General features: G+C 39.9%; 1 protein-coding gene across 1 annotated transcript in view; it reads right to left on the bottom strand.

The window, feature by feature from the left end:
• Positions 1-6,683: 6,683 nt before the first annotated feature.
• The window catches only part of LOC308308592 (arachidonate 12-lipoxygenase, 12R-type-like), a gene marked incomplete at both ends in the record, with an annotated part of 57,553 nt that continues 36,472 nt past the window's right edge, over positions 6,684-27,764 (bottom strand). Inside the window, 7 exons of the mRNA XM_080754014.1 lie at positions 6,684-6,863; positions 11,483-11,653; positions 15,876-15,976; positions 20,505-20,626; positions 23,361-23,530; positions 26,114-26,200; positions 27,244-27,447. Coding sequence (XP_080610140.1) covers positions 6,684-6,863; positions 11,483-11,653; positions 15,876-15,976; positions 20,505-20,626; positions 23,361-23,530; positions 26,114-26,200; positions 27,244-27,447 — 1,035 coding nt within the window. The remainder of the gene's footprint in view (positions 6,864-11,482; positions 11,654-15,875; positions 15,977-20,504; positions 20,627-23,360; positions 23,531-26,113; positions 26,201-27,243; positions 27,448-27,764) is intronic.

Here is a 27,764-nt window from a genome sequence, read left to right as displayed (position 1 = left end):
GATGATCCCTGGAAGTGATAAAGGAACATTGTTTATTAACCATTTTAACAATTGTACTAGTAATATGATATGTCATTGCTTTCAATCGGGGCATCCCTATTTTGGGCATGCCAGTACAGGCACTTTTTCTTTTTTTTCTTCTTTTTTTACAAAATTATCAAAGAATACAACTATTTTGTTCGTCAGAAGTTGTATTAAAGATCATATAAGTAGTGTTCTGCTGACATAAGCCGATTATTTTGGCGATTGCTTATTTTTATTCTTAAATTTTATTATTCAGACGGATAACAGTGCTCCCTAAATACATCTAGTTTCCGTGACACTTCTAGGGGCTACAGTCTGCCTCCAAAACTATTCTGTTATCTGTGAGAAGCTCTGTGACTAGCAGCTCTGGTGCATGAAGACTAAGAGGTACCCCGATTGGTTGCAAGTGGGCACGTATTTCTGGACAAATGACAGCTTCACACAGATACAATAATATTTTTTTGGAGGCAGAATGGATTTCTTTATAAAATCCATTTTAAAAATAAAGATGAGCCAAAAAAAATCTGCTTACATGACATACAAGCTCACATCGCGTCGCAGATGCAGCCCGTTGTGAGCTTGTAAATCACATTCGGCTGCGGCACCGGAAGCTCGGTACAACGTCTGCGCAATGCACTATGGGGCGTTGGAAACCCGTGGATAGCTCCTAGCCCTTCAAGTTTTAACAGCCACACATGTTTCTTGCCACAACTATACTTGACATAAAACAATTCATTTGATTGGTCAATATTTCATTTGGTGGGAAGAGCAATGCCTCAAATCCAGACTGCCAGTGGAGAACACTAGGTCAGTGTCCAGCGCAAACACATTTTACTTGTCAATGATAAGGTTGATACATCAAAAACATATAATGTAATCTATTATTATTTATAATGGCCTTTATAGATATAATGCAGATTTCTTTACTATCTAACGTATTTGTTCTGAAAAGAATATTAAAAAAAAGAATAATAATAATATTACCTGACTAAAATGGGCCACCCATTTCATCTAAAATGGGCCACCCCATTTAATCTTTAATTAGCCCCTCCATTATTGTAATTTCTGATGAAACAATCAACAACCAATTAACCTTTAAACACAACACAGTGTGACATTACATTGTATTAAAGGTTACATTGTATTAAATTGGCACCCAGTGCCAATTGCCTAAGCTGTAATCCTGGGCACTGCTCTCCTTCTGCCAACCTGGCCCTGAACTGAGCCCATGCTTCCTTCAGTGCATGAGGAGTCAGCAGGCTGCTTCTGACAGGGGGAACAGCTGGGGAGTTCCCCCAGTTGAACGTAGCACATGGAAGGAACACGTTATTCCACCCAGTTCCTTTCCCCTCCATCAGGCGCCTTATAGAGACCAGGATTACTGCATGTTTTTTGTGAGGGTATCTACCCTAGGGAACACGGGGAGAACTCCACAAATGCCCTTTCGCCAACCCCACCTAGGGTGTGGGCGCTGATGACGCGGAGCGTCCCCCGGTGGGAATCAAACCCAGGACCTTCTAGGTGTTGAGGCAACAGCATTACCGACTGCGCCACCGTGCCACCTTCATGTCTGTATCATGGTCAGTATAATGGTCAATATCATGATCAGTATAATGGTCTGTATGACGGTCAGTATCATGGTCACGTTTGTCAGTGTCATGTCTCAGTATCATGTCAGTATCATGGTCAGTATCATGGTCAGTATCATGGTCAGTCAGTTATGATCTGTCCCCGTCATCTGCTTGCATGTTACACCTGTGTGACAGCAAATAGGTTGCATCTGTGTGATTGGGACTATTTAAGCATGCACCTGAATTTTCTCCAAAACACAGCAAACAGCAGAGTTCCAATTAACATTTATTCTAGTTGAACAAATTAACATGTCAAAAAGCTGACCTTTAAGGTAAATTGAGCCACTGACAAAAAATGCATTTACATAAAAATCAAGTCAGCTATGCAAAATATCAGCATAATATGTGATGAGGGCCAGCATAACATGTATTATACATTTGTTTTAATAGTGTAGGCAATACAGTGTGTGCATTGGTGCTCACTAGCAAGCCTGGCTTTAGTCGAGTGTTAACATACATGTCATTCGCCTCCCGGCCGGAGGGGCAGCGAATGCATTTTCCGGCAGCGGCACGTGCCCCTTCTGCCCGGCCGAGGCTACGATAGATGTGCATTCCTATTTTAAATTGACTTATCAACTTATCATTGACAACTGAGATTGCTTTCACCTGGCATTTACCCTGAGCAGTCATCTTGTGACTGATGTGATTGCATCATATCAGATGTAAGGCATTGCCCACCCACCATAACAACCATAGACAAGCAAAGCAACTGTTTTATGTCAAGTACAACTCTGGCAAGAATCATGTGCATCCATTGGCTGTTCAACTTTAAAGAACAAGGAGCTAATAGGCTCAAAAACACAGTGGCCCATCTTAGCTATCAGGTGGCTAATTTGACATGGAACTGCAAAATCTAAAACATGTGTGACAGCCGATTTTTCAAAAACTATAAGGTCAAAACTATTCTATTTTATTACATACATTTAACCTCAGGCATGTTGACAACAGTCCTTATTAATCATAAAAACACAATTCAGTGTCATGCATTGCTTTTTTTCTTAGTTTCCTAGGCCAGTTACCAAACAGTGTCCCAAATTACCTTAGAAAAAGGCACAATTGTTTATTTATAGCCACATTAAAGGCATTATCTTGACAATTTGTGAACATTTAAGTGAACATTTTACTGTTTGCATTAGCAAGCCCACAAGGCCACAATTAACCATAGACTACATAGACTAACATAGCAGCAGTTATTGAAGAAACTATATATCCGATATAACTTTATACTGTATATCCCACTGCCAGTTTCCCCAGCATGTTTCTGACCTACATGCTACGCTAACACAAGCTATTGACATTTAGGCTGCTGGCAGGAAGCCAATGCCTTTTGGGTACATTTTCTGATTCATTAAAATTAAAACATATTTCAACATTTTAATACAAATCTTGTATGGGGTCCGGGGCACAAAATATTTTCTGATTTGGGTCCAAGGTCAAATACATGTAAATGTAGTAGGGGTGTAACAATACGATACATGGGCAATATTGGTTCATTCATGACGATACGATTTGATTCAATGATTTAAAATTGATTTAGTCTCTTTTTAGCAAAGAAATTAAATCTGTGTAAAACGTGTAAAAAATCTATTATTATGGAAGTAGAAATCTGTATAAAAAATCTATTATTATGGAAGTAAACGCTGTGATTATCTATCAAATACATGGACATTATATTTCAAAACACATATACCTTGTACCACCTTGACATGAACACAGAGATTACACACATTTATCGATAGACCAAGAGTAGCTATATGGAATGGAAAGGTAATTAGACCCCCCTTTTTCATTTTCCCTCTTAAAATTGCCAAATACAAGGCACAAATACTTAGTTTCCATACAATCAATTATTTGCATTGCAAAACGACTTGATACCGATTACCGCATTTTAAAACGATACGATACGATATAAAGCCAAACGGTACGATATTTTGCTTTTGCAAACGATAGTAGATCATTGCAAATCCAAATCGATATTTCGATTCATTTACTATATCCTTACACCCCTAAAATGTAGGGGTCCTTGACATGTAACAGTTTTAGAACCACTAGTCTTCCTGAAACACGGTGTTCCTGAACACACACGATAGTTAAAAAAAAAAGAAAAGAAAAAGTATTGCTGACAATGTTCACAACTATTTCATTTGGAATGGAAAATAATGTTTAAATATCAGCACTTACCGGTTCACATTCAATGTAAAATTGTTAATAATCCAGATTATGTCCTGTTCTGAAATCCTGACACAACACTCGGTAGCTATACTGTAGGTCTAGACTTTATTACAGTTCCACGTATTACACGGGTTAATGATTAATGGAGGAAATGCTGCATATCACTGATGGCAAAAATCATATGAAACATATATTATTGTTACTTTATGTAAATAATGCAAATTGTCGCTGTATGTATAAACCTTTATATGCCCAAAACTGTTATGACGTTGTTTGGCATTCATTTACAAATAAACATAAACGTAAAATAAATATTGATTGAAAATAAGAGGGTTCTACCCAACAGCAACAATATAACGTTTCTGGAACAACACTTTTATTTCAAATTCAGAACTTAAAATGTAAATGAAGAAAAACAGAATGACATAAATATGAATAGCCGCTGAAGGGGGTCAGTAAGAGTGCAAAATGTGAAACTACATTGTGAGTACAGTGAGTTAATATTTAAACAGATGATAATGAACAATACAACACAGACTCTTAGGGTCTCAAGGTTCAATGGTTTTAAAGGGTTTAGATATGCTTAGATTAATATTTTATTTGGGATCAAATCTTTATCTAAATTGTGATAATCATTGCTATAGTGTTCAATAACAGTGTTAACTAGCTCTATATTGTGACAGTAATCATTGCTATAGAGTTTTCAGTAACAGTGTTAAATAGCTCTATATTGTGACAGTAATCATTGCTATAGAGTGTTCAGTAACAGTGTAAATAGCTCTATATTGTGGCAGTAATCATTGCTATAGAGTGTATGTTCAGTAACAGTGTTAAATAGCTCTATATTGTGACAGTAATCATTGCTATAGAGTGTTCAGTAACAGTGTTAAATAGCTCCATATTGTGATCATTGCTACACACATATTGACAAAACAAATGTAAAAGGCTACAGTCAGTTAGTTTTGGTAACGTTGTGCTTTTATTGTGGGGTATCCTACTAATCTGTGTGTGCGTGTGTGTGTGTGTGTGTGTGTGTGTGTGTGTGTGTGTGTGTGTGTGTGTGTGTGTGTGTGTGTGTGTGTGTGTGTGTGCGTGCGTGCGTGTGTGCGTGCGTGCGTAAAACCCCTAGTTTTAACATTTAACCACTTGAACCACTTAATAGGCTACTTAATAAACTTGACCTTTCACTCTGTACTTAGTCTGCTCTTTTTTTCCCCATCCAGGAACGGGACTTACGGAAGCCAGTGTGTGTTTATAAAGTCACGTCATTCTTTTTGCCAAAAAATAGGGAAACAACACTTATGTGTTAGATCAGTCTCATGTTAAGAACCATATTCGATCCATACACAAGTTTATTTTCATCCAGATTTAGCTGCTTTGTGGGTGAACATCACATCAAAAACGCTAGCAACCTAAACTAACAGTATGTGCCTGGAGAATAGAGGGCGCTTGTTGCCTTTACAAGCCCCGCCCGGAGCCATTCAGTCACTGTCCTATGCATGCGGGCGGTGCTTAGAAACACCCGCACGGCAGGATTTGAGGGAAAATCAAATGCTTGCTTCTCTAGTTCAGCCTCACGGCACAGTGGAAAGAAATAACGCACCTGGCTTTGATATAAACTGATTAAAGGTGTGGGTTATAGTCTCATATACCACGGCAACCAGCCAATCAGAATCAAGGAATGGAACTAGCCGTTTTAGAAAAAGCCTTTAATCATATGACAGGGCAACAAAACAATAAAATGCCAAGGCGCATATGGAACCAAATGGACCCTTATGGTTCCATTTGGTTCCATTTGTATACTCTTAAAGTTAAATTGTGTATGGTGACCTAAATATAATCATTATTTATCAAATGGGGGTCTGTGGCCTAATGCACAAAGCACCATTACCAGCAGGCATGATAACTTCCCTCCCTTTTTTTAATAGTCGATGTGAACACTTAACTTAGAATACATGTTTTAAACTATTCTTTTATATTATAGTTTGGCTATAGTGTTCTGTGTGAATGGCCCCTTAAAGATGGGGTGCCATGATTTCTTTCCTCGCTAAAACATGATGATCAGATATTATGATTATACTAGGAGGAAGATTTCTTTCAAAAAAAGTTTACAGAAAGAGTTAAAATTATGTTTTATGTGGCCACACCCACCAGTATACCAAGTATGCCTGGTTGTCACGTGGGTGGTCAACATAGACCATAGAGAATATGGACGGTGGGAAGTGATGACGTCACCATTGGTTTCTATCAGAGCGGGAAAAAATAAAGTAGAAAATAAAGCAGACCAAGAAGAAGGAGGGCGGGACCTACAGTATATGGGTGTAGATGAGAATGATGGAGAATGATCAGCTTTAACATAAATTATAACATAAATGGGAACATATTTTCACAAAACGCATATCATAGTGATTGAAACAAGACTTTAAACTAGCGACAGGAACCATAAAGTGTTTGTGAAAATGTGTATTAAGGTAAGAGAATCAAATGTAAAGTTCGGGGGTCCAATGGAGAACATATTGCTTTTGGTACCAGCCGGGAGGGAAACAGTGAAACTAGTGGCCAATCATAGGAACACTTAGTTCCAGCTTTGTTTCATGTTAAATCTGGAGAACTGGCCCCCTGGTGGTGACCCAGCTGAAGTTAGCCACACCCACGATGTTGGGTGTATGGTAAAAGGGGAGGGGCTGATTGTATGATGACATTAAATCTGTGTTTTTCGATCGGGCCTTTTGATTCAGAGGCTTTCAGCTTTCAGGAAGAAACCAAAAATACACAGGGAAGGCAAATTTGGAATGAAAGAATTTCAGAATCGGTGAGTGAACCGAGTTCTTGAGAATAAAGCCAATCAAACCCATGTTAAATGGCAACACTATTCTCAACCATCTCTGAGTCCATGTATGTGTATGGGACTTCCAGAGTCTGGTTTCTTGCATTGACAGCTTCACTGAACTCTGCAAGCTCTGCTTTGAAATTGACGATGAAGTTGCATGGAATCTCCTCACTGAAATGCTCTTCTTTGAAATGGCCAAGAGGAGCCTGAGGAAATAGAAACATATATTAATATGGTACATAAACACATTTTCAGTCTGTGTATTCACGGAGCCCTGACATCACAATAGTCACAAGAAATACATTTTTACCTCAGAAGACTTGAGTTAGAACTTAAAAGCTGAATTGGCGGGTTTGTTAGACAGTGATGTCATAATATAGCCTATATACATATATAGGCAGCATATTGTAGTTATAATGGAGACGGCGTTAAAGGGATATGAAACCCAAAATCACTTTTTCTATAAATATAATATATTATATCAATGAGTCACTTGTGATAGGGAGCAATGATAGGGTTCAATTTGCCCATTGTGGATTCAGAACTTTCTGCTGTTTCTGTAGCTATTTCTGTGTACTTCCAGTTTCTGGGTAGAAAATAAATATTTGGCGCCACACATATTTGCTCAATCCATTTTACTTGTGTGGCGTGACATAGGCATATCTAATTAATATTAACTAGTGCGGGCCCCCCATGAATGTTCTAAATGGGTTTAACCCATTTACACTGGGAACGCATTATTACGCGTTATTTTGTGCTTTAACTGTTGAAAAATAGCAGATCTACGTGAGCATGTAGATCTGCTGTTTTTGAAAAATAGTGACCATTTGTGCAAGTCTTTGAATATCGTTGACCCGATTCTATAAATGTCTTCTAAATCCAGTGGTGTCCATTTATCAGTGGTGCTCAAAATATTTCATGTGAAGGACCCCCCAAAATCATATGTATTTGGCCATGGACCACCATCTCAAAATATTTAGTTCCAGGGACCCCACCAGAAGCAAAATTTGAGTTACAAATGTTCGCTTAAAAAAATACATATATTCAAAGATTTTTACACATTTTCATGACTTTTCCAAAATAGCAGATCTACAAGCTCACAGCGCGGCACTCGGTGCCGCGCTGTGAGCTTGTATATCTACTATTTTTATACAGCTAAAGTATAAAATAATTAAGGCCCCTCCACCTTGGGCCCCTAGTAACTCAGTCCCACTTTTTCCCCCCTTGCAACCCATCCATGCATGTTGGGCAAAAGTGGACAGATGCCTGTGAAGATCTTTGAACCATCCAAATATTGTACGATTGTAATTGCACAATACTGACACCCCCCCCCCCCCCCCCCCCAATCTGATAATTTCCATGTTGATGTCATCTGTCAATGATACCAATATTCTGTGTTTTGTTGCAATACCTCCATGTGTCTTTCCCAGTGGAGTTTACGTATTATAGATACTGCAACTGTGATGCTTGGCGTAGATGAAGACATTTTAAAAAACATTAAGTTACCTGTTCTGATTTATTAGTATTACCATACTCTACACTGTTTCCAAGTGCCTTCAACCGAAAGAGATTAGCCAAAAGAAGACACATTTATGTTACATAATAGTCAGGGTATGCATCATATGCCACTCGTCTAGACTGAGTGGCAAAACGTAAAGCAGCATGAAGCATTGTTTTCGGAAGCATTGTTTGGGAAACTCCGCCTGACGCTTCCTCACTCCTACTCATGACTCTCATGACTCCTACAGACCTTTTGCCACTCAGAGTCAGTAGGCTTTCCCGCATAACGTAGTTCCAGGTGCGGTGATGTCATGTGCATACCCTCTATTCTTTCTCGATGTCTGTCGGCACATAATAAATACATGCATGTCATAGATAATTGTGATATCGGTCCTGAGTAGTGTTGTAGTCGAGTCCACCTAAAGCGAGTCCAAGTCAAGTCCAAGTCCTATGGGGTTCAAGTCCGAGTCGAGTCCGAGTCAAGAGCCCCTGGGAGGGCGTACGTGATGTCAGAGCCTTTTATGAAGTGATGTCACAATGAGTCAGCGCTTTTGCCGGTTTCCTCAGAAACAGCCTGATGTAAACAATCATCTCCGCATACGGAGATTCCGAACGTTTCGCGCCGGTTCGGGAAAACCGCGCATTGGGTCGGGTCGAGGCCCTGCACTGCACTCCGCGCCGCGGCGGGGAGCGCGCGTGCCCAATCTGAAGCCGGTGCGACGAACGGTTCTCGAGATACGCGGGGCACATACATACATACTCACAGAGATTTCTCGCATTTATAGTAAGATGTTTGTTGTGTATAGATTTGTATCAGTGGGGCGTGGTTTCACTGTACTTGCTGCAAGAGAGCAGACACTCCGTCAGCAGACCATATGGTTCTCTCTCACAAGTCACAAGATTTTAGGATCGTTTCTTCGTATTTGGTGTTTTATCATATTAGCATGTTCAATGGTCATTGACTCGTTCCGAGCCGAATCACCACCGTGTTCACATGCCGTGGCCTGTGAGAGAACGCTGTTATGCGGCTGGAAACCTTTGTGCGACAGCCTTGTATGATAAAGCAGGGCTTTGCTTTCCGAAAAAATCTACAATCTTGAAACTTGGAAATACGAGGTTTCTGCCCGACAGTGACGATTTACTTTGTTGGCCACCCAGCCCCGAAAATGGAACGAAGGCAGACATTTATTTATTTATTTTTTTCATAATGGCCGGCCTGGGAATGAACCGGCCACTCGGGAGTTGTCCCGCTTTTCCCAATGGCCAGCACGTCCCTGGTTAGTTTTAGATAGGGCTAGGTTTAGGCATGTTTTATTGAGGTTAGGGGTTTGGTTTAGGCATAGTTTTATTGCATAACTAGTCCTACTAAATCCGAATAAAATACAGGTATACAGTGTATACTGTATACAGTGAGAACGGGTCACTATATATACTGTATACACGCCACACACACACAAACACACACACACACACACACACACAGAGAGAGAGACACAGGAAAAGGAAAACAATAAACTTTTCCCAAATATGCAGATTACTTCTTCTTCTTCTTTCGTGTATCATCATCCTTGATGACTGACATCATAGATGAAACACATGAAACTGACACCGTATGTCCATATGGGCATTCCAAGATATGGGCTTAATATTGATGACATCAGTGATCTCCATATATGGGGCATAAAAGGGACACGTGCAGAATGGTTAGCACAGCTCGAATAGGGACAAGAACTGACAGATACAGAGATATCCATATATGGGCATGAAAGGGACGGACGGAATACAGTGATTCCTTGTGACTCGCAAACCACACTTGCAATTTCCCGGAATTGCATCTTTCTATAGTTAACTGTCTAGGAGAAATCTCGCTCTTCCGACAACTCAGCATTCCGACAACGGAGCGTCGGCAGGTTAGCTACTCACCCCAAGGAGGTTAGGGTTTGGGTTAGGTTTGGTTGTCGAAAAGATGACATGGAGAAATAGCGACACGCTCCCACCTGGGACGTGCTGGCCATTGGGAAAAGCGGGACAACTACCGAACGGCCTGTTCATTCCCAGCCAGTCCAGGCCGGCCATTAGGAAAAAAAAGAAAAAAACTTTTTCAGCCTTCGTTCCATTTTGGGGGCTGGGCGGCCAACAAAGTAAATCGTCACTGTCGGGCAGAAACCTTGTATCTCCAAGTTTCAAATTTGTAAATCTTTTCGCAAAGCAAAGCCCTGCTTCATCATACAAGGCTGTTGCACAAAAGTAGTGAAAACAGCAGATCTACAAGCACACAACGTCTCGCGGTGCGAGGCGTTGTGCGAAGCGGTGCGAGGCGTTGTGTGCTTGTAGATCGGCTGTTTTCACAAGTTTAAACCAGTAAGACTCCCTAATCGGGAGATAAGCGACCGTCAGGTCGCAGCATGATTTTAGGCCAAAATGTGTAGGAGCAGTGTCCAAAAATGTGTTTGAAAAAATGGGCCTGATGGTGGCGCTATATGGGACAGATCCATGTTGATGAGATGAGCGTAGACATACTGTGTACCGATTTGCGTGATTTTAGGGCAAATTCTGTAGGAGTGTCCAAATATGTGTTTAAAAAAATCGGCCTGAAGGTGGCGCTAAATGAGACAGATCCATGTTGATGACATGAGTGTAGAGCAAGTGTGTACCGATTTGGGTGTTTTTTGGGCAAAATTTGTAGGAGCAGTGTCAAAAATGTGTTTTGCAAGAATCGGCCTCATGGTGGCGCTAGAAGAGGGGCATGTGAGAATTGATGGGTGGAGGTTGTGGTTTGGCAGGCAAGGAGTGTGTGTGCAAAATTTGGCATGGATCGGGGCAACGGTTGCGGAGATATGAGCAGGGCAAAAGTGTGACGTGTGACAGACTCACAGATTGACTCACAGACTGACTCACAGACTGACGGACAGCTGGTCGAGGTTTTGATAGTAACTGCGACCTGACGGTCGCAATCATTTTTAAAATGATAAATACAAAACAAACGGTTTTGGACATACAAGGTTTGTCCACCCGACAACGACGAACTATAACCCATGTAATTGGCCCACTGGCTTGTCACTTTGTCACAAATCTTTGAGTAGCAGCAGTGCTATAGAGAGAGAGATCTCTCTCTATAGCACGCAATGAGGGCCTCTCCAACTCTTTTTCCCTGGCTGAATCAGGGGCCCAGCACGTCCCTGGCTCCCACTGTCTAAGCTGCTCCAGACTCCAGTGTCAATCTCGTCTGCAACTGTTGTCTCTGCTCCTGTGACGCACCAGGCGCGCCATTAGAGCCTTTATCCTACGTATAAGGTGGCTATTTAATTAAGAAAGGGACACTTACAAAGTCAGAGGCCTTTTTGCTGAGCAGCCACATGGTGGCCATGCCCTGGGCTGTGGTGCCGACATCAGGAAGGGATTCTAACACGCTGCTCTCACTTGAGCTCCCCTTGGTGGTGGGAGGAGGACTCTGCAACGTGATGGGAGTGTTGGGCATCCAACCACCATAGTCGTACTATAATAATAGAAATACATTTAGATATTACACATTATGTGAGTATGTATGTATGTATGTATGTATGTATGTATGTATGTATGTATGTATGTATTATGTATGTATGTGGGTGAAGTCAGGTAATTTGGGCCACTTTTGGGTAATTGGCCTGGGAAACTAAGAAAAAAGCTTTATGATTAATAAGGACTGTTGTCAACATGTTTACGTTACATTTATGTAATAAAATAAATGTGTTTTGATCCTACAGTTTTTGAAACATCAGCTGTCACACATTTTCTTGATTAGCAGTTTTCACGTAATTTGGCTAAACGGGCCACTTTAGATTTGAGCCAATTAGCTCCTTGCTCTTTAAAGTCTAGCAGCCAATGGATAGACATAATTCTTGCCACAGCTGTACTTGACATAAAACAGTTGCTTTGATTGGTCTATATGGTTTTTGTGGTGGGTGGGCAATGCCTTACATCTGATATGACACAATCACATCAGTCACATGATGACTGCTCAGGGCAAATGCCAGGTGAAAACAATCTCAGTTGTCAATGATAAGTTGATAAATCAATAAAAAAAACTAATGCACAGCTATTAAAACCAATGTATAATACATGTTATGATGGCCTTTATCACATATAATGCTAATGTTTTGCCCAGCTCACTTATTTTTTATGAAAAGGCATTTTTTGTCAGTGGCTCAATTTACCTTAAAGGTGTTCAGCTCAATGAGGCACTCAAGCTGCAAATTCATTTCTCAAATAATCTCATCAACATAATTATTTTTAACACACATAACACAAATGACCTTACATTTTATTAATAAAATTACTGGCATGATACTGACCCCAGCACTGGCACGATACTGTAAAATGTAATGTTACACTGTGTCACATGTTATTAATTGTTTTATTAATACAATGGAATGTCACACTGTGTCATGTGTGTAAGTTAATTGATTGTTGATTGTTTCTTCAGGAATTACAATGATTGAGGGGTTCATAACAGATAAAATGGGGTGGCCCATTTTAGCTTAAATGGGTGGCCCATTTTAGTTTAACACGTTCAGGTAAATTGGGCCACTAACAAAATAGTTTTTATACTATTAAATTATATAATATAAATTTTTTTTCTGATCAAATAAGATGGCTAAGCATAACATCAGCATTATATCTAATACATTATATATATATATATATATATATATATATATATATATATATATATATATATATATATATATATATATATATATATTTTTTTTTTTTATGTATTATATTAAATTGTTGTATCAACCTTACCATTGACAAGTGAGATTTGTTTGCACAGGGCCTGAACTAGTGCTCTCCACTGGCAGTCTGGATTTGAGGCATTGCTCCTCCCACCAAATAAAATATTGACCAATCAATCCATTTTTTTTACGTCAAGTACAGCTGTGGCAAGGAACATGTGTAGTCATCGGCTGTTAAAACTTGGAGGGCTAGGAGCTTGGAAGCTGAAATCTTAAGTGGCTCACTTCACCTGATGGCCCAAATTACCTGACATATGTATGTATGTATGTATGTATGTATGTATGTATGTATGTATGTATGTATGTATGTATGTATGTATGTATGTATGAATGATGTATGTATGTATGTATGTATGTATGTATGTATGTATGTGGGTGGGTGACGTGACGTAACGTTTTCGCTGTCCTCGGTGTCAAACATGTATAAATAAAAAATATATTTGTCAAAAACCTTCTGAATATTGTGCAGGACATTAAGCTTTATGTGAACTTACTCAAGATTAAAACATTTCATTCCTCATTTCTTCAGAATTTTCAACCTAACATGGCAAAACTCATATGGTGTGACTGTCCTGACCTTGTTTCTCAAAGTGGGAACTTGAATAAAACTAAGAAAAAGAATTGCTAAAAATCATTTGAAAATGAATTTAGGCTAAAAAAATGTCTATTTGTGAGCCTATATCTTTTCAAAGTCAAAGCATAATGTTTTCAGTCATTTCTGATCAAAAACATTTTGTCCCCCAAACCAAAATCATTTGGTGTGACACTAGTTTGGACAAATTAAACAGGCAATTATTTGGACACCTATTGGCTAGAGAGGTCCTTCTTCTGTAAGGCTATTCAGCACTCCCAGCACAACTGCAAGACAGGTGTCTGAGGTGAGTTATGATTTTAACATTTTCATGAAATGCCATCTTGTTGAAACTTTGACAAACTCACCACTTTGGATGTCTGTTGGTGTGACACCTTTTCATTAAAAAAAGCTTAAGTTATTTGAAGTTTTGGTCATATTTCCATGTAGATCTAGGTTGCTTTGTTATAGCTAGCATGCTGTTAGCATGCTAATGTGTACATAGTAGCCTCAAGGTAAACCTAAATGCAGAAAACGTAATATGGTGTGACACTTAATCATAATGGTGTGACATGTCTGCTTGTCACGCCATATGACTTGATTGTCACACCATATGATTTATACTGTATTTAACTACAGATATAACAATAAATAACAAAGTTCCATGTTTCTTTTGTACATTTAAACATTTGTTTTAAACACTTTTACATAAAATGTAATTTAGCTTCATTCAGTGATACTTCAAATTCATCAGACAGAGCAGAAACCCCTTCACAGAAACCTTAACATATTGTTTCAATCTAAACAATATTTTCTCTTTGTCTTAAACTATACATTCCATTTTCTTTTGTCAGCTGGAAAATGACAAGTGCTGAGAGAACGAGAAAGTACAGGGAGAAACTAAACAATGACCCAGCAAGGAGAGAGGAGCCAAAGGGGCGAGACTGCATTTTCTACGAAGAGCAGGAGGTTGTCTGTGGCATAGCAGAACCGCAACAAGGCAGCCGGTTTGCTACCCTCACCAAATACGACTGGCTGATGTACAATACAGTCTAAATGTATAATCTAATCTGATCTAATACTTTTGTACTTTCACTCACTGGACTGGACAGTGGACAGTGTTAAGGTAGGACCCGAGACAAAACTAGCGAAAATAGCTGATCTACAAGCTCTCAACACGTTGTGCTGCGAGAGCTTGTAGATCAGCTATTTTCGGAGTTGCGCAACCCAGCACTCTTTAGCTAGTGGAGATGTGGTGTAATGTCATGATTCCTAATTACATTTGTTCAACACAAAATGCTGTGTTCAAGTTCAGGAGACTTCGGAAAAAAGCAATTTACCTGAATGCTGAGTTCTGTTTCTACTAATTGGTGTTAATAAAATGTTGCCTTGGCTCCAAGTGTGGCTATGCGCCTTATTGTCTCTTTAGGATCCTTCTGCCGTGGGCCGGCAGAAGACTTAGGTGTGCGTAGCATTCCTGTGCACATCCTCATCATCCATCTACTACTACAATTCTTTCTTATCCCATGTTAAAGCCCTACAATAATATCCTGTTCAGAAATATTAAGGCCATGTTATCCTGGGTAATTGTTTAATCAATCAGTAAAGTTCAGTACTCACTAATAGGTAGGTTAAAACACAGTTTGCTTTGACACATGAAGATATGATCATACGGTGTGACACTAAATCATTTGGTGTGACATTCCAAATAGTGAAAAATCATACCTTTATTAATGATTAAACCAAAAAAATGTTTATGGATTACATAGAGAATATTATCAGGAAGAGTCACAAATATTTGTGTAATTTTAGAGAAAGTTTTGACAGAATACATTTAAAATATGTTGTAAGATCATGAACATGGGCCTCACACAGAGTGTCGATTATGAAAAAAATATACAGATATAATTAATTTTCAAAAAACTATAGTGGATCACTGGTTAGTTATGATAAAGGACTTTGATAAAGTGAGTAACTTAAGAAAGATGTACTCCATTTTCATTTTATGAACAATTATTTTCATGTCACACCATATGACGATTTTAGGCACAAGTACAACAAACTGCTGAATAAAGTCTGATTCCAATAAAATATCTAAAAACAAAATGTATTTCCATAAGGTTGAGAGTGAGTAGAACAAAAGTAAATAACTTTTATGCCTGCAATTTAAAGTTTTTTCAAAAACACATTTTTTGGGGCGTCACGTCACTGACCCATGTATGAATGATGTATGTATGTATGTATGTATGTATGTATGTATGTATGTATGTATGTATGTATGATGTATGTATGTATGTATGTATGTATGTATGTATTGAATTGAATGTGTCATTCAATATGTATTGAATGACATGGATTTTAAAAGGACACACCTGTCCAGAGTTGACGGCAGAATGCTGGGCGGAGACAGTGAATATCACCATGGTGACAAACTTCACCAACTCACTGACTGAGCTGAAACTTTGAGGCACTCCTGATGGTGGACAGAAAACATGAGAGTGTTGAAGTGCATTGCTTGGGCGCTTGGAAGTCGAGTGCTGCACTGCTTCTTTACCATAGCAATGCATGACATAGTCGGGGGGCCGAAGCTGATATTGAGACATATGTAGCTATCTCGGGGTAGAAGTTGCCAACCTATTCAGAACTAATCTTTAACCCCTTGTGATGGGTTCTAACCTGGTTGGCATCTCTGAAAATTATTTTTAAGTCATTTTATCACTGTATTAGTGGTGCGCGGGCCGACCCGGTGCCCCCACCCGCCCGCCAACCCGCCCGCCAGCGGGTGGGTGGGTCAAGGTTTCAGACCTTTTCAGGCGGGCGGCGGGCGGGTGGGTTATCACCACTCACGTGCAAAAAATAAATAAGAATAATCACCTGTTCTTATTTGCCTTTTATTCTTAATAAGAGTAGGCCTATAAGAATAAGAATACAACGTTTGAATACGAGCACGAGCGAGCGAGTTTTAAAATGCGCCAGAGAGGAGCGAGGTTTCTCCTCCGCTCCTTGGTGCGAGGACCGTCCCAATTCCGCTCCTGTTGGGGCCGCGAACCACATCTTGCCAACATTTGACACAACGTGAGCACAGCAGAGAAGATGCACAAACAATTCAGCGCGTGTCGCTGATCAGGATTTCACTTAAATGTCTCTGAGCTCTGACTCTCTGTCATCCACACAAGTCATAGCTAAATACTTTGTGTTGGTTAAGTTATATAACCAGCCAGTCAACGGATACGATTTGAAACACAACTTTCACAAGTGAGGCGGATTTTTTTGACTGATATGAATGAACCAACCAGCCACGCTTACCTCGAGTCGCTCCCCTCTCTCCAATCTGGTGATTAATCAATAACCAACAACAGGATTTAACATTGTCCGTCTTTTGCTGTCTGTTTAAAGTGCGAGGCGCTGTATAAATATGATTGACATAAAACCGCCATACCCCGACGATTAGAGAGAATGAACGTCTTTGAATGAATGTCTTTTAGGCTAATCCCCAATTTGAACAACACGTTTGTTCATTTAGTGCCCATGACAATATTGTGCTACTGTAAACCTTTCTGTAAAGCGACTTTGGGTACTTAGAAGAGCCATAAAGATGAGCTATTGTGGAGATGATATACCATCTTTTTTTTAAATGCGGGTTGCGGGGCGGGTGGATTCGTTGATTTGTATATTGTTCTGCGGCGCGGGCGCGGGCGCGGGCGGGTTACGTTCCGTGCGGGCTGTGGGTCGTGCGGGTTATGAAAAAAACCTCACCCGTGCAACACTACACTGTATACTTAAAAGTGGTAAAATCGGATTTTGCTGCTATAATGTTGAGCTGATTTGCTAATGTAATTGTACTGCTAATGTGGTAATGTAATGAAAATACAGGTAGCAAAGCTAATATTAGTTGATGCTGGCTAAAGTGATGATGAATATTTTTTGGAGGAGTGGGATGGAGGATATGGCTGATTCTGTGTGTCCAGTCACACCTGGTTGTCAAGGAGCCAAATCTGATATTGACTTGACCTAAGATAATACCTCTGGGTAAAAGCACACAACCTATTAAGTATTAATGTTAAAACCCTTGTCATGTATTCTAGCCTGGTTGTAATCTCACAAATCAGTACTGACAAGTTATTTTAAATTTGCTGCAATAATGTTGAGTAAGTTGCATTATGTAAATGTACTATAATGTGGTAATGCAATGAAAATGCAGGTAGCAAAGCTCATATTAGTTGATGCTGGCAAGAGTAATGATTAATACTAGTAAGACGCCTCAGTGCGACATGCAACCTCGCCCTTCAGGGTGAGGTTGCGCCAATTCTTATCCATCTGGCCAGTGAAGTATATCGGACCATTTACCCATATATGAAGACCCCTGCATACAAGGGATTTTGTTTCTGGGAATGACCATATATGGTTTTATTTTAGTATATCCTTTATTAATAATATGTATCCATATACATACAATATATGTTATGCCCATACATGGAGATCCCTATCTGAACAAGCCACACAGATATGGGCCATGCCTTTGCCATCTGGCCAGTGATATATATCGATGACATCAGGGATCTTCATATATGGTCATAAAAGGGATACCCATATATGGACTTTTACATAGGTGATGTCACCTGTGATGTCACAGTGACAAGGGAACCAACCCATAGACTGTAAGAATGTGTACTGACTGACTGACAGACACAGTATGGATATCCAGGGTTTGATCTTTGATGTGGTGATGTCACGTGGCATCACTTCAGTACAGAAGGACGGACAAGCTGCAACATTTCTCGTGGTATACTGCGACCTTCGGTCGCAATTATTTCAAGAGCATGATGCACTGGTTTGCGGCTTATGATCACAGACATGAGACAGCTATAAACTGTTGGTCCATCACCTACAATGAATGTGCGACCTTGGCAGAGGATACTAGATCATTTTTGAATCAAAAGAGATCATACTGATGCCATGCAACTTTGTTGAACAGTTCCATAGATAATCACATCTTCCAATAGGAGAATGTTTATAATCTAGTGTCTCTGAAAATGATCACTAAATTTGTTGGGAACCAATTGGTCACGAAGAATAAAGCCTTTCCAAGAGAATACAGCCTCTCCAAGAGAAAACCAAAAGCTTCCTCAAGGCTCTACAGTGCAGAAGCCAAGCTTGAAAAATTGAGAACCAAGTGTGTGAAGACAGACAGGGATATTTAGCTTAACTGAAATGGATGAAAACAAAGCCAATCTGACCCATTTCCTATCAAATGAGCTAGAGAAGATAGTTCTCAATTATCGTCAGGAAATTGGTGTTAGTGGAGGGTTTGAGGATCCTGAAAAGGTGTCATGAGTAAATGTAATTGATGCTCCTCAACTGCAGGCTTCATATTAAGTATAAAGAAGCTGTTACTCGCTATCAGAAGCGGTATCATTCTCTGCAGAGACACAGATGTGCTGGTGTTAATTCTTATGCTTGCATACCAACTGAAACAAGAAATGTGGATACATGAAAAAGTTCAAGATATCAAAATGTCAAGTGAGATACTATATGGTCTGTTAGGATTTAATGTTCTCACTGCCAGTTCACTATAGGAAAAAAGAGAGCCTGGAAATTGTTCCAGCCCTCAACTTCTACCAAGTACAGCTACTATCTCATTGACAATGTGTATGCACACTCAAAATCAACCAGCAAATCAATTCATGCATTCATTTGAAAACTGAAAGCCAATATTGATACATTGCCGCCAGCAAGTGATGCCTTGACTCTGCACATCATGAGGACCCACTATCAACGAGGGTATCCAAAGCTACCCTCACCAATCAATTGTGTCTGGCACATGGTAGAAGGCAGGTTGGTCCCCCAGCTTTAAACTTAAAAAACCTCTTCAGGCCAGATGCTTGGAACTTGCCATCAGCATTGAGTGTTGTCATGTTATATTCAATTGTATTGTCATATTGTCTATTTAGCATGACACATTTTCAATGTTGTAAATGTCTTTCTGTTATTCTTTGACCTGCTATGTTATCCATTTTGGTGTGATGTGTGTTTTGAATTGTGTAATTTCTTGTATGTACTCAAAATGGACAAAAACGCCATTAAAGAAGTTGCCTTTTACCATAATATTTACAAATCTATTGCAATACCATTCAAAATAACTTTCCATATTGTTCTTTTATCTATTTCCTTTAGTTAATATAACATGGAAAGAAATACATTTAAAAGTAAAGAATTAATCAAATGCATATGATATTTAATCGGATTATTTGACTATAGCATGAAATGGGCATTCAAATATTGAAGGGCTTATAAAAGTTACCAGAAAATGAATTAAAAATGCCAACCACCTTAAAACATCTTCTATGGGTAACACAAAAAAGGTTGTCAGCTTCTACCCAAACATAGCCGCAAAAGTCATTTCTGAAGCACTTTTCAGTTTTGGCCCCTGGTAGTTGCTCTGTGTGCATGGCCTTTAAATACCCCTTTCCACTGGCATGGCCCAACACCACACCACTCCACACCGCCCACTTGAGCCAGGTTTTCCACTACATGGACCTGGGTAGAGTGGTGTGAAAGTGGTACTAAACGTGGTGCTAAAACGTATTCACTCCAGAGTAGGTCTGAGCTGGGCCAAACAGGGCCAAACACTTCATAATGACTGATTACTCACTGACTTTTCATTTAGACCACCAGGATATAGTTGTAATACATGATAATTGATTTGATTGTGTTATGACCACTATCATAATCTATTACAGTGTATTACAGTTATCATAGTAATACATTAATACTTTATAGTGTATTATAATCACAGTTATAATGCATTATAGTGTATTATAATTAGGATAATCGTAATACAAATTTATATTGTATTATAATCACAGTTAAAAGGGTCAATTTGTTTCTTACCTATAGGGGTACTTTTGTGTAATGAAAAATGTAGATATTTTTATGTGGTGCGGTGTAGTGTTGTGTGGTGCTAAAGCTGCAGTCAAAAAGGGGCTTAAGTGTAGGCCTACCTGAGCTTGCTTGGGAAAGGAACCCGTGCTCAAAGATGTCCTGGATCCACTTCTGCAGCTCACTGTCCTTTTGGACCTCAGCATCAGTCTTGTAGTAGTAGCTGAGGATCCCCTCAACGAACCTGCACGGCACGACACAACACAATGCAATGACCTCAGCATCAGACTTGTAATAGTAGCTGAGGATGCCCTCAACAAGCCAGTACCACACACCTCAAAAATACAGTAGGCTAGTCCCATTGCTTGACTCTTTGATTGGGGGAGTCCCAATGGAAAATACAGATGACATACCAAACGATATCAAGGTTCTTGACTCCCTAAATTTCAATATTCTTCGAACATGATTATTAAATGTATATTCTAATTAAGGCCGGGGAATATTACGAAACCTTCGATATTCGATAATGTTGCTGTATATCTCAATATCGATATTACTAACAATATTATTAAAAACAATTGCATTATATCGTTTTTAATGTTTTTTTTTCTGCTTTAGGTGCACTGCCTGCCTTAGCATATCAATGCATGCACATTGCACAGTACACATAGAATAAAGAAATTAAATGCCTTATTTCCATTTCCCAACAATGGTTTCATTGAAATAACCACACTTGGTTACAGATGGACTGCTTTTTTGCATGTACGTGCATGCATAGTGTGTCTGTTAATTAATTTGACACATACACCAATACCTCATTTCAAGCCGTCTTCATCGTATACCTTGCATGTTGATACCTCAATGAAGGTAGATTTTCGATGTATTGCCCAGCCTTAATTCTAATATAAATAATATATTCAAACTATTTCTATATTTTTAATGAAGCAATACATACATATAAATAAATACATTTTTTGTTTTGTTCTATTTTTTTTTCTTTTTCTTTTTTTCTATTTTTCGGATTACATTTCTGAGAAATGTTAACAGCCCTACTCCCAACAAAAACTCAAAACTGACCTTAAAGAAGGTCTGGCATTAAAATACGAGTTACTCAGTGTTTTTCAGTTGGGCCTTTTGACAATACACAGAGAAGGCAAATGTGCACATCATAACCACACCTTGTCCCCGTGGTCTATTAGTGGCCTAGGAGGTAGAGTGGCCGCTTAGCAACCGGAAGGTTTCTAGTTCGATCCTGGGCTCCCCCAAGAGTAAAGGTCTTTGCACACTGCTGCGTTTTTCGGGCCGAATATCGGAGTGAATTTCGGAGAGCGTAAATAAAAGAATCAACCTCACGTTATGTCAATCACGTTTGCACACTGTTTCGTATTTATTTTCGGACCAGGGTTTACGATTTTCGCAGCTGTCACACTGAGTCCCTTGCTCTCTCTCTATTTCCTCTCTCTCTCTCCCTGGACTGGAGATTTCGGATTTCCAAAAAGCAACGAAAACACTAGGGCTTTCACATCTAGTATTTTTTACAGATTGACTAGTCGAAGACACTGGTAGTCGACTAGTCGACTAGTCGTTAACATATTATGTCATAATAAAGATCGCGGTGGCACGGCTTTCCACAGCAGCCAAGTTACCATGACAACATATACCCACGCAAACCCACGTGTGCCTCGTTATGTGTGCAACATACTTGTGCAACATAACAAGACCAGCATAGCTGCTACAGTAATAAGGCATGGAAACCCATGTAGGCTACTCACCAAAATCTGCCGTGTCCCTCGTTAAACCCAATAATCCATGATCTGCCCGTCGGCTAGGCTAGGCTTTAGGCTAGCTCGCTAGTCACTACACTAACAAACCACCGTCTTTTAATTACTTCTAATGAAACGAACGTCGGGCAGTCTGTTGTGAACTAAGGCTGCAGTATGTCTTCATTCTTCACTTGCTGCTTTGTTTGCGCTACCATTTTAAACTGACAACTATTCTGTACTGTAGGCTGCAGCGTAGTCCCCGTAGTGGAAAAGCTGCGGTGTGCAGCAATGACACTGGATGAATTTTGGGTGAACTCTGAGATTAACCCCCGCCGGTGAGGGAGATGTTGCTGGATGCACTGTGGGTGACTGGATGATTGTATTCCGATTATAATGGTTGTTAAAAATAAAACTAACTAAATCAAATTGAAATTAGCTTGCTAGGCCTACATAATGTAGAAAAAAAAGAAAACGATTTTCTTTTCTTTTTTCTTTTTTTACGACTAGTCGACCAGTGCAAGATCGACTAGTGGTTTTACTAAAGCCCTAGAAAACACGCAGTGCAGTGTGCAACCAGCTTGACTGTTGAAGTGTCCTTGAAGTGTGCTTCTGGAAGTGATTCACAAATTATGTCATGGGCTTGATATTGATGACATCAGGGATCTCCATATATGGGCATAAGACTCGCGTTGCGACAACCACACTCGTTATCATGAGCCAGACACAATATGTCCATATATCGGCATTCCCAGATATGGGCGTAATATTGATGACTCCATATATGGGCATATAAGGGACAAGGACAGAATTCATTTGCAAGTGTGGTTGCCGTCATGAGACACAATATGTAAATATATGGGCATTCCCAGATATGGGCAGATCCAGTGTGGTGCAATTTGGAAGCATGCGTCCTTGAGCAAGACACTGCTTGCTCCCGATAGGTTGGTGAGTGTGTGTGAATGGGTGAATGTAATGCAGAATTATTGTAAAGCGCCTTGGATAAAGGCGCTATATAAATATGCCATTTACCATTTACCATTGAGATATATATATATATATATATATATATATATATATATATATATATATATATATATATATATAGTATTTACAAATGTATGCACCATTCACTAAGGGAGTTCTTCCGAGTGGCGTGATATTCATGTGACATTAGTAAAGCAGAATCACATCTGATGATTCATCAGATGTTCTTACTTGTGAATGATGTCCCACAATTTGAGTCCATCCTCCCTGTAGTAGTATCCTGGTACAGCCTCCATGCCACGCTCTCTGATGTCCTCAGGTATACACAGAGAGCTGTAGGTCAATGAGGACGTGGATCTGTGCAGGATCGTCTTAACACCCTCTCCACCAGAAGCCGTAAACTGGAAGAAAATCATATAGGAAGTTCCCAACAACTTGATGACAGATCTACAAGTCGTGCATCAGCAAATTAGGCCATGGTAGGGTTTAACCCAGGGGTGCCAACCAGTGGTGTCGCAACAAATTCTGGGCCCTGCATGGGTACAAGGATTCACTGCGTTTTTTTGTGCTTTAACTATTGAAAAATAGCAGATATAGAAGCTCACAGCGCGGCACCAAGTGCTGCGCCGTAAGCTTGTAGATCTGCTATTTTTGAAAAATCGTGAAAATTTGTGCAAGTCTTTGAAGGTTTTTTTTTGAAAAACCTATGTTTCTATGTCAGTGGTTCTCAAACTTTTTCATGTGAAGGACCCCCAAAATGATATGTATTTGGCCACGGTCCCCCATCTCAAAATATGTAGTTCCAGGGACCCCGCAGAAGCAAAATTTGAGTTACAAATGTTCGCTTAAAAAATACATATATTTAATGATTTTGGCATATTTCCACAACTTTTCAGAAGAAAAACCTATGTTTTTATGTCATTGGTGCTCAAACATTTTCATGTGAAGCTAGACACAGTGTCACCTGCTTTAATTGTGAAGTTCTCGACTTTGCTGAGTTTCTGACTAGATCCAAAGAGGATCCTTTCAGTTTTACCTAGGTGAATTGAGAGTCCGTCGTCATTGAGGCAGGTGCGGATCATGTTTAGTTCACAGTTAAGGGCCTTTTCAACCTGCAATATGTCTCTGCCTGAGACTAGGAGAGCAGAGTCATCCGCAAACAGAAAGATTGCAGTCACAAGCAGATGACATGTCGTTTACGTATATTAAGAACAACAGTGGTCCTAGTACACTCCCTTGGGGGACTCCACAGTTTACTGGGAGAGGGGGGGGGGGGGTTGGGTTCCATTGGCTTCCACCATCTGTTCCCTCCCCACCAATTAAGAGTGCTTCCATCTCACTGCTGTGCTGTCAAGAATGATAGCTTTAAGTTTATCAATCAAAATAGAGTGATTGACGGTGCCAAATGCCTTCTGGAGGTCCAGCATGACCATGCCGCAATATTTGCCATCGTGAATCGCACGTTTGATGTAATCATTCAAATAGATCAATTAATCTTGATCAAGTGTCTTGTCAGTCAATCAATCAAGACACCTTAATTCAAGATGCCAAAAAGGGAAGATGCCAAAGGAGGTTTTGTGATTATACATGTACCTGTAATAGTTTATAATTTAATTATACATTTTGGGGGCATGTCATGTGGTCTACCTGCACAGCCTTTGTGATCTACTGGTAGATCACAATCTACCTTTTGGGCACCCCTGGTTTAACCCATTAAGACCTGCAGGTCCGATTCTACAAATCTAGACGTTTCTGAAAATGATAGTGGTTCAGTTAAAGATATGTATTTCGTCACTGGACCCCCATGTCAAAATAATTTGTTCCAGGAAGCAAACATAAAAAATAAATAAAAAACGCCCCACCTCACAGCGTGGTACAAAGTGACATGCTATGGTAGGTCTGCTATTTTTCAATAGACAAAGTTTAACCTCTATGTTCCTATTGCCTGGAGTTTAATTAAACAGACATAACTGGCATTAGCGAGTGCATCGTTGCTGGGCAGCGGTGTTACAGCAGTGTTTAACACTTCAAATGGCCATACTTTGGTGACCATTGCTCTAATCAGCACAACATAGGTTTGAAATTAGTCCTTTGTCATTTGTTCTTGTATGTATGTTTGTATGCTTTGTTTTCTAATGTAATTTCTACCACTTTTTCGAGTCACGTGTTCAAATACTGGATTCTGATTGGCTAAATTCCGGAGGTTATCAGAGGACAACTGCCGCAAAGTTGTGTGTCCGAGATCAATGCGCCTCAGTGTACATCCGGGGACTTCCCCCAACCAACAAATGACGGTGGCAACGGTCCTATGTTTACTAACGTGCATGCTATAGTCGCCGATTTATTTGGATCCAATGCAATCCGCCAACTTTAAAGCCCCTTTTCTCTGAACCTATGCCTTTCTGGAAGCGAACAGCCTCTATTTACGGCCGGAACGGTACTTCTAACTGACGTTAGCTTAGCTGTAAGCTAGACGCATGGATTAGTATGGAGTTGGCGCCATCTGTTGGTGAGTAGAAGATGTTGTTTGTGGAACTATCTGCTGTCTCGCGGAAGTTTTATAGGCAATAATGATTGTAACTTAAGATCCTTGCAAGTTACAACTATGTGTTTTCTTTCATGTATACGGGAAAAAGTGGTAGAAAAGCTATTTACCACTCGGGGTCGGACATTATGCTCTCATAATGTCCTGAGTGAGGTTGTTATCGGACTCGGCTGCGCCTCGTCCGATAACAACCTCACTGCGGACATTATGAGAGCATAATGTCCTCTCACTCGGGGTAAATTGCTTACGTATTCCACTGTCTGTCTTTTTTTTATGTTTTGTGTAGGGACTGAGGATGTGAATTAGCATCTTTGCAAAATGTTGTATATTTACGTGGCATAATATAGGTGATGTCCATTAATATGCATTGTCCCATCTAAATAAACAAATAAAGCAAAGTAAAGTAAGACAATTTGACAAACTGTTCAGTGTTTCCTACCTTAGTAAAAAATCCAGTCTCAGAAATCAGGAATCCTCTGGCCAGGTTGTTGATCTGCAGAGTGTAGCGGGTGTGAGGAATCAGGAGCTGAGGGGAAAAGAAAGAGAGTTTGACAACATTGGAATTGAGTTCTTAAAGGTCATGATAACTGTATCTAGTCAATAGTTGCGTTTCCATAAAGCGTATTCGAATTAGGAAGCAAATTATCATTAAGTCGAAAAAAGAAAATGCACAATTTTCCTGTTTCCATTCACTGAGAAAATGTGATTATTTGAAGATAGTTCATGAAATAAGCAGTCGGACTGGGGCTATTTTTCCAGTCAAGTGAGACACATCATTGAACATGCACTCTGTTAACCCAGGGCTCTTCAGTCTATAGATTTCATGCATAAGATAAGAGAGAGAGAGAGAGAGAGAGAGAGAGAGAGAGAGAGAGAGAAGAAGAAGAAGAAGAAGAGAAGAAGCTCCACGCTCCACTCCACAACCTCGCAACAGCATTGAGCACGATAACAGCTGATTTTATATACAGTAGGCTTACAAGCTCATCACAGCTCGTTGCGGGGAGGTCTGCTGTTCTCGGCCGTTCTGTGCACGCGACGCCGTCACAGAACGGAGAATAAGAATGACAAATGGTTTTACTTTTGAGCACAACTTTGAACGTGTTGGTAACTTGGTACAACCAAGAGGCGGCCGACCCCCACCAGCCCTTCCCGTGAGTTCAATGCATTTTAATTCAAAACATAATTCGCTTTTAGTGTTTCCATTCATTAATGCGCATTATGTTTCTTTTCCGATAAAGCCTCAAAATCACCTCCTCCAAGCGCATAAATGTTTTTGCGAATAATGAAAGTTTATTCCAATTTTGAAGTGTTTCCATAAAAAGATGTATACCCAAAAGCCTTAATGCGCAAAAAACGGCTTTATGGAAACGCAACTAATGTTATACACATTATAATTGTATTGCGAATATGTGAATATGACATAAGTCAATGTTCATAATCTCAACTGGGTTTGATAGAATTAAGTGGTTTTGTTGCTGCACAAGTATATTGATCAAATTCTGATAGCTGTACCTTGGACAGAGGGTGAACCATGGAGAGACTTCATGCAGCAGTGACAGTGACAGTTACCTTGTACAGAGGATGGACCATGGGGACATTCCTTAGCAGTGACACTGCAAAGACCTCTGCCAGCAGGTGAGTACGCAGCAGGTGGGCGTTGAGCTGGTGTTCACTGAAATCGGCACTTCTAGCATAGAGCTTGGCCGTCAGCCAGTCGTGCTCGGAGTCACTGGGCAAGAAGATGGGATTGTCCTTTGATAGCTCCTGCTTCAGCTGTAAGGAACAACATGGGGCACTGTTACACTTTACTACTAAATTAAATGTGTTTGCTACTTGCAGGCATGCGGTCTTGCATGTATATGCAGATTTGCATATTCATGAGGGGTTGTTCCTGCAGGTGTGGCATAAGTGAGGGTACAGATAGGGCAAAGTTTGAGATAAAAGTTCATTTATGAACATTTTGGGGGTGAGGACAATTATTACCATGTAGTTTTATTGATCAGAGATTCCGGACCCAAATGCATTCGGGTCCCCATCCGGAATCAATGGGGGTACATTCACTATAACCCAAGTTCTGTTCAGGTCATTTT

This window comes from Nannobrachium achirus, assembly GCF_963921795.1.
Source record: "Nannobrachium achirus genome assembly, chromosome: 2".
In the NCBI taxonomy this organism is placed as follows: domain Eukaryota; kingdom Metazoa; phylum Chordata; class Actinopteri; order Myctophiformes; family Myctophidae; genus Nannobrachium; species Nannobrachium achirus.
This window is presented reverse-complemented; position numbering and strand designations above follow the sequence as displayed.